Genomic DNA, 7,500 nt, shown 5'->3' with positions numbered 1-7,500 from the left:
TGGCGAATAAAGTTCTGATTCTGATTCTGATGGTAAACCTCCAGGCGCTGTATGACGCCGCCATGAAGGAGAAGCAGGACCTGCAGGACGACGCCCAGGCCTGCCGCCGCAAGATGGCCAACGCCACGGCTCTGATCGACGGGCTGGGGGGGGAGAAGGTGGGGTGTCATCCGTCCATCCATCCATCCATCATCCATCCCTCTATCATCCATCCATCCGTATATCCCTCCATCCGCTGGTGTCACTGTGTGTGTTTCAGGTGCGCTGGACGGACAGCAGCGTTGTGTTCCAGACTCAGATCGAACACCTGGTGGGCGACGTGCTGCTGGCCACCGGCTTCCTGTCCTACGCCGGACCGTTCAACCAGGAATACAGAAACCTGCTGCTGGAGCTGTGGAGGAGGGAGATGGGGAGGCAGCACATTCCCTTCAGTCCTGTGAGGTTCAACTAATACTAACTGACTGACTGACTGACTGACTGACTGACTGACTGACTGACTGACTAACTGACTGACTGACTGACTGACTGACTGACTGACTGACTGACTGACTAACTGACTGACTGACTGACTGACTGACTGACTGACTGACTGACTAACTGACTGACTGACTGACTGACTGACTGACTGACTGACTGACTGACTGACTAACTGACTGACTGAATAACTGACTGACTAACTAACTGACTAACTGACTTACTAATTAACTGACTAACTATCTGACTAACTAACTAACTGACTGACTGACTAACTGACTGACTGACTGACTAACTGACTGACTAACTGACTGACTGAATAACTGACTGACTAACTAACTGACTAACTGACTTACTAATTAACTGACTAACTATCTGACTAACTAACTAACTGACTGACTGACTAACTGACTAACTAATTAACTGAATGACTGACTGACTGACTAACTGACTAACTGTTTAACTAATTAACTGAATGACTGACTGACTGACTGACTGACTGACTAACTAATTAACTGACTAACTAATTAACTAACTAACTAACTAACTAACTAACTAATTAACTGACTAACTAACTAACTGACTAACTAACTGACTAACTAACTGGCTAACTGACTAACTGTTTAACTAATTAACTAACTGACTAACTAACTGACTAACTAACTAACTAACTGACTAACTAACTAACTGACTAACTAACTGCAGCTGGAGGAGAGAGATGGGGCAGCAGCACATTCCCTTCAGTCCTGTGAGCTTTTACTAGTTAACTAACCAGCTGACTGAGGGTTCGTTCGCATTATTCTGCTTCTTCCAAACAGCTGATGCCTTTTTTAATTTAACAATAATGGGGAGCGACATTTCACTGTCCTTTTATATAAAAGACAGTGAAATGTAATTTAGGGATGTGTCCAGAATGTTCACGGTGTGAGATTCTTGACCGTGCAAAACGAGAATTACAAAACTGTTACCAGGTGAAGCAAAAACACTGCGAGGAAGTGTAAAGTGTGAGGAAACAAAAAACGATTGCCAGATCTTTCCCTCTCACCCCCCCCCCCCCCTCCAGGACTTGAATGTGATTGGTCTGCTGGTGGACAACGCCACGGTGGGGGAGTGGAGCCTGCAGGGTTTACCCAACGACGACCTGTCCATCCAGAACGGCATCGTGGTGACGAAGGCGTCGCGCTACCCGCTGCTCATCGACCCCCAGGGCCAGGGCAAGACCTGGATCCAGAGCAGAGAGAGAGACCAGCAGCTGCAGGTGAGGGGTGAGGGGTAGAGGAAGGGAAGGAAGATGGAAAACAGAGATGATGATGAGAAGGAGAAGGAAAAGAAACACACAAAGAGAGGGAAGGGAAGAGGGAAGAGGGCAAAAAAGAGAGGTAGATGGGTTAAGATCTGGGACAAGAAACAAGTGAAGAACTTAGAGTTACAGGTGAGGATGGAGGGAAGGATGGAAAAGAGAGGGAGAATAAAGAGGAAAATGAAGAAGAAAGGGATGGAGGCTGGGAGTGAAAGAGAGAGAAATGTCCCTGTGTCTCATCAGCTTCACAGTGTGCTCCTCTGTTGCCCAGGTAACATCTCTGAACCACAAGTACTTCCGCTCCCACCTGGAGGACAGCCTGTCTCTGGGACGTCCCATGCTGCTGGAGGACGTGGGCGAGGAGCTGGACCCCGCGCTGGACAACATCCTGGACAAAAACTACATCAAGTCTGGATCCACATTTAAAGTAGGACAGCAGGACACCAGAAGTCCCCTGTTCTTTATTTCCCCACTGCTAATAACCCAAACTTTGTCTTGAACAATGTAGTGAAAAATATAACAAAACATTTCAACTTAGTCAGTTATATCACATCTAAATAAAGCACAGTATCAAATCAAAAGATATAGTTTTAATAAATAGACAATAAAAGAAAAAAAAATTATAAAACAGGCGATGAAATAAAGATTTACAGTATTGTCTTTAAAGCTTATCTCTGTGGTAGATTTAAAAATTAGACTTTTAAATTGCTTTATTGTTGTCAGCTAACCTTGTTAACATATTAGCACACTAGCTAACGTATCTAGTAGCAGCTAGCGTTAGCATGTTCACATTAACATCAGTGTGTTTGCCGGCTAGTTAGCTAGCTAACAGTTTGTTCAGGTTAACTGAGCTGACTCTTCTCAAGCTACAACTCAGAGTGTTTTGGAGTAGAGACTAGGGCTAAAGACAAGACAGTTTACTGTGTCACAGTAACCAAATCCACCTTATCACACTATTCACTTTTACTGAGAACGTTACTGAATGGATCTACAGCCACACCACAACAAGCTGACTCAGCTGCTCTCTGCTTCTAGCTGCTTCATACACATGTACACTTCCTCCTCTCCTCCCTGCTGTCTCCTCTCTTCCTCCTCATCTCCTCCTCCTCTTCCTCTCCTCCTCCTCCTCATCCTCTCCTCCTCCTCCTCTTCCTCTTCCTCTCCTCCTCATCCTCTCCTCCTCCTCCTCTTCCTCTCCTCCTCCTCCTCTTCCTCTCCTCCTCCTCCCAGGTGAAGGTAGGAGATAAGGAGGTGGATGTGATGAAGGGCTTCACCCTCTACATCACCACCAAGCTGGCCAACCCGGCCTACAGCCCCGAGGTCAGCGCCAGGACGGCCGTGGTCGACTTCACCGTCACCCAGCGCGGCCTGGAGGACCAGCTGCTGGGCCGGGTCATCCTGCTGGAGAAACAGGTCGGTACACTCCATATTCAGTTAGTTAGTTAGAGACTAGTCATACCGATAGACAAACGTTTCAGTTAAACTGGTTAGTTAGTTAGTTAGTTAGTTAGTTAGAGACTAGTCATACCGATAGACAAACATTTCAGTTAAACTGGTTAGTTAGTTAGTTAGAGACTAGTCATACCGATAGACAAACATTTCAGTTAAACTGGTTAGTTAGTTAGTTAGTTAGTTAGTTAGGGACTAGTCATACCGATAGACAAACATTTCAGTTAAACTGGTTAGTTAGTTAGTTAGAGACTAGTCATACCGATAGACAAAGATTTCAGTTAAACTGGTTAGTTAATTAGTTAGTTAGTTAAATTGTTAGGGACTAGTCAGACAGATAAAGAAACAGGTTGGTAAAACTGGTTAGTTTTGTTAGTACTAACTGGTGCTGAGTCATACTCAGTGAAACACGTATGTTAGTTAGCTAGTTAGTTAGTTAGTTAGCGACTAATCATACTGATAGAGAAACAGGTTGGTTAGTTAGTTAGTTAGTTAGCGACTAATCATACTGATAGAGAAACAGGTTGGTTAGTTAGTTAGCGACTAATCATACTGATAGAGAAACAGGTTGGTTAGTTAGTTAGTTAGCGACTAATCATACTGATAGAGAAACCGGTTGGTTGGTTAGTTAGTTAGCGACTAATCATACTGATAGAGAAACAGGTTAGTTAGTTAGTTAGTTAGCGACTAATCATACTGATAGAGAAACAGGTTGGTTGGTTAGTTAGTTAGCGACTAATCATACTGATAGAGAAACCGGTTGGTTGGTTAGTTAGTTAGCGACTAATCATACTGATAGAGAAACAGGTTAGTTAGTTAGTTAGTTAGCGACTAATCATACTGATAGAGAAACAGGTTGGTTGGTTGGTTAGTTAGTTAGTTAGTTAGTTAGTTATTGGTTGGTTAGTTAGTTAGTTAGTTAGTTAGTTAGTTAGTTAGTTAGTTAGCGACTAATGATACTGATAGAGAAACAGGTTGGTTGGTTGGTTGGTTAGTTAGTTAGTTAGTTAGTTAGTTAGTTAGTTAGTTAGTTAGGGATCATACTGATAGAGAAACAGGTTAGTTGGTTGGTTGGTTGGTTAGTTAGTTAGTTAGGGATCATACTGATAGAGAAACAGGTTGGTTGGTTGGTTAGTTAGTTAGTTAGTTAGTTAGGGATCATACTGATAGAGAAACAGGTTGGTTGGTTGGTTAGTTAGTTAGTTAGTTAGTTAGTTAGTTAGTTAGGGATCATACTGATAGAGAAACAGGTTAGTTGGTTGGTTGGTTAGTTAGTTAGTTAGGGATCATACTGATAGAGAAACAGGTTAGTTGGTTGGTTGGTTAGTTAGTTAGTTAGTTAGTTAGGGATCATACTGATAGAGAAACCGGTTGGTTGGTTGGTTGGTTGGTTGGTTAGTTAGTTAGTTAGTTAGTTAGTTAGTTAGTTAGTTAGGGATCATACTGATAGAGAAACAGGTTAGTTGGTTGGTTGGTTAGTTAGTTAGGGATCATACTGATAGAGAAACCAGTTGGTTGGTTGGTTGGTTGGTTAGTTAGTTAGTTAGGGATCATACTGATAGAGAAACCGGTTGGTTGGTTGGTTGGTTGGTTAGTTAGTTAGTTAGTTAGGGATCATACTGATACAGAAACAGGTTAGTTGGTTGGTTGGTTAGTTAGTTAGTTAGTTAGTTAGGGATCATACTGATAGAAAAACAGGTTGGTTGGTTAGTTAGTTAGTTAGGGATCATACTGATAGAAAAACAGGTTAGTTAGTTAGTTAGTTAGTTAGGGATCATACTGATAGAAAAACAGGTTGGTTGGTTAGTTAGTTAGTTAGGGATCATACTGATAGAAAAACAGGTTAGTTGGTTGATTGGTTAGTTAGTTAGTTAGTTAGTTAGGGATCATACTGATAGAGAAACAGGTTGGTTGGTTAGTTAGTTAGTTAATTAGTTGTTAGTTAGTTAGCGACTAATCATACTGATACCTCCTCCTCGCCCCTCCAGGAGCTGGAGGCGGAGCGGGTGAAGCTCCTGGAGGAGGTGACGTCCAACAAGAGGAGGATGCAGGAGCTGGAGGACAGTCTGCTGTTCAGGCTGACCAGCACCCAGGGGTCCCTGGTGGACGACCAGTCTCTGATCGAGGTGCTGAGGGTCACCAAGACCACCGCTCAGGAGGTACACAGGTCTTCTCTTGTATTTTTTAAACACTGCTTTTCTGTATTATCTTTCTGGGTGTGTTAGGCTATATTTTAATAAAACTGCATGGCCTCAATTCTCCAACTTGCTGTTACACCCAAACACTTCATTCATATCACTTTAATTTGAAATAAAATTGATTTCTTGACACTGTAAACATAACCTTAGCATTTGGCATCAAGTCTATATCTCTGTTAGTTTAGTTATGACTAAAAGACAATAATCGTCTAATGGTGGAAATCCCAGATCCGGATCACCACCAAAATCGAATCAGTCGTTCCTTGGTCCAAGGCCGATCTGTCCACCAAACTTCATGGAAAACTGTTTATACATTTTTGAAGAATCCTGCTGACAGACAGACAAACTAAATAACGGGTGAAACCAGAACCTCCTAGGCGGCAGTAACTAAAATAAATGTAAACCTGTATAAACTAAACTAAACTGATCCACCTCTCCTTCTTCTAGGTGAGTGAGAAGCTATAAAAAAGTAAAATAAATGCCAGTAAACATACGTGACCTAAACCAAACCAACAGGTGAGGGAGAAGCTAACGGTGGCAGCGGACACGGAGGTGAAGATCAACCAGGCGAGGGAGGAGTACCGGCCGGTGGCCACCAGGGGCAGCATCCTCTACTTCCTGATCGTGGAGATGTCGCTGGTCAACGTCATGTACCAGACGTCGCTCCGCCAGTTCCTGGGGATCTTCGACTCGTCCCTGCGGCGCTCCGCCAAGTCGCAGATCACCTCCAAACGCATCGCCAACGTCATCGAGTTCCTCACCTATCAGGTGGAACATGGGAAATGTAGTTTTAGTTCACAAGGGTTTTTACTCCAAACTCTGTAGAAACAGTTTGAGAACAAAATCCTACTTGAAATGCATGAAACACATGATTCTACCCTCAAAAACACTCCTGTTCAGTTAGTGAAGATCTTAAAGAGGCATTAAGTAATCTGTGACTTTTATCAGTCTCTATTGCTCTATAGGTACGGTGGCCTGTAACTGACATAAATAATAAAATCACATTTTCCCAAAGTAGAGCAGTAAGCAGATAATGCGAGCTGATATCTCACCATGCTGAATACTGAAGAGTAAAACTTGATTGTTTACAAACTTATAACTATTCATTAAGTTTGTGAATGAATAGTTGGAGGTTGAAGATGTCTGTGACTAACTGATTGACAGTCTGATTGACAGAGGCTACGTTCACATTACAGGTGCAAGTCATCAGCAGCCTGAGCCTCATCTGACCTCCACTGCAAATATTAGTTACTGATTGACGACTGGTAACTAATACCAGTAATACTAATACTGGTAATATCAATGAATTACCAGTTGACGCTTGGAACGCAATTTCACTTTCACCAGCTTCCCCGTCTCAAATGTGACGTCATTTGTTGTTGTTGATTTGATCATGAGGGTCGCCTCACAGCAGAAGATGAGAACAGTTAAAAAAATGGATCTGAGAAAAAAATCACAAAGGCCTGTAATGTGAACGTGCCTGATGTTGCCTAGGTTACTGACTCCTAGGTTACTGACTCCTAGGTTACTGACTCCTAAGTTACTGACTCCTAGGTTACTGACTCCTAGGTTACTGACTCCTAAGTTACTGACTCCTAGGTTACTGACTCCTAGGTTACTGACTCCTAAGTTACTGACTCCTAGGTTACTGACTCCTAGGTTACTGACTCTTAGGTTACTGACTCCTAGGTTACTGACTCCTAGGTTACTGACTCCTAGGTTACCGACTCCTAGGTTACTGACTCCTAGGTTACCGACTCTTAGGTTACCGACTCCTAGGTTACTGACTCCTAGGTTACCGACTCCTAGGTTACTGACTCTTAGGTTACTGACTCCTAGGTTACTGACTCTTAGGTTACCGACTCTTAGGTTACCGACTCCTAGGTTACTGACTCCTAGGTTACCGACTCCTAGGTTACCGACTCCTAGGTTACTGACTCCTAAGTTACTGACTCCTAGGTTACTGACTCCTAGGTTACTGACTCCTAGGTTACTGACTCTTAGGTTACTGACTCCTAGGTTACTGACTCCTAGGTTACTGACTCCTAGGTTACTGACTGGTTAACTGACAGACTGACT

The 7,500-nt window shown here is 43.0% G+C and overlaps 1 protein-coding gene across 1 annotated transcript in view; it reads left to right on the top strand.

Moving 5' to 3' along the window:
• Window positions 1-7,500, top strand: part of LOC139912429 (dynein axonemal heavy chain 5-like) — a 67,908-nt gene that overhangs the window by 45,581 nt on the left and 14,827 nt on the right. The window contains exons 58-64 of the mRNA XM_078291516.1: window positions 45-158; window positions 260-436; window positions 1,538-1,732; window positions 2,046-2,201; window positions 3,005-3,187; window positions 5,212-5,382; window positions 5,938-6,189. Coding sequence (XP_078147642.1) covers window positions 45-158; window positions 260-436; window positions 1,538-1,732; window positions 2,046-2,201; window positions 3,005-3,187; window positions 5,212-5,382; window positions 5,938-6,189 — 1,248 coding nt within the window. The remainder of the gene's footprint in view (window positions 1-44; window positions 159-259; window positions 437-1,537; window positions 1,733-2,045; window positions 2,202-3,004; window positions 3,188-5,211; window positions 5,383-5,937; window positions 6,190-7,500) is intronic.

The sequence above is a fragment of the Centroberyx gerrardi genome, chromosome 22 (assembly GCF_048128805.1).
Source record: "Centroberyx gerrardi isolate f3 chromosome 22, fCenGer3.hap1.cur.20231027, whole genome shotgun sequence".
Classification (NCBI taxonomy): domain Eukaryota; kingdom Metazoa; phylum Chordata; class Actinopteri; order Beryciformes; family Berycidae; genus Centroberyx; species Centroberyx gerrardi.
The sequence above is the reverse complement of the archived record's forward strand: the minus strand, read 5'-3'. Positions and strand labels throughout refer to the sequence as shown.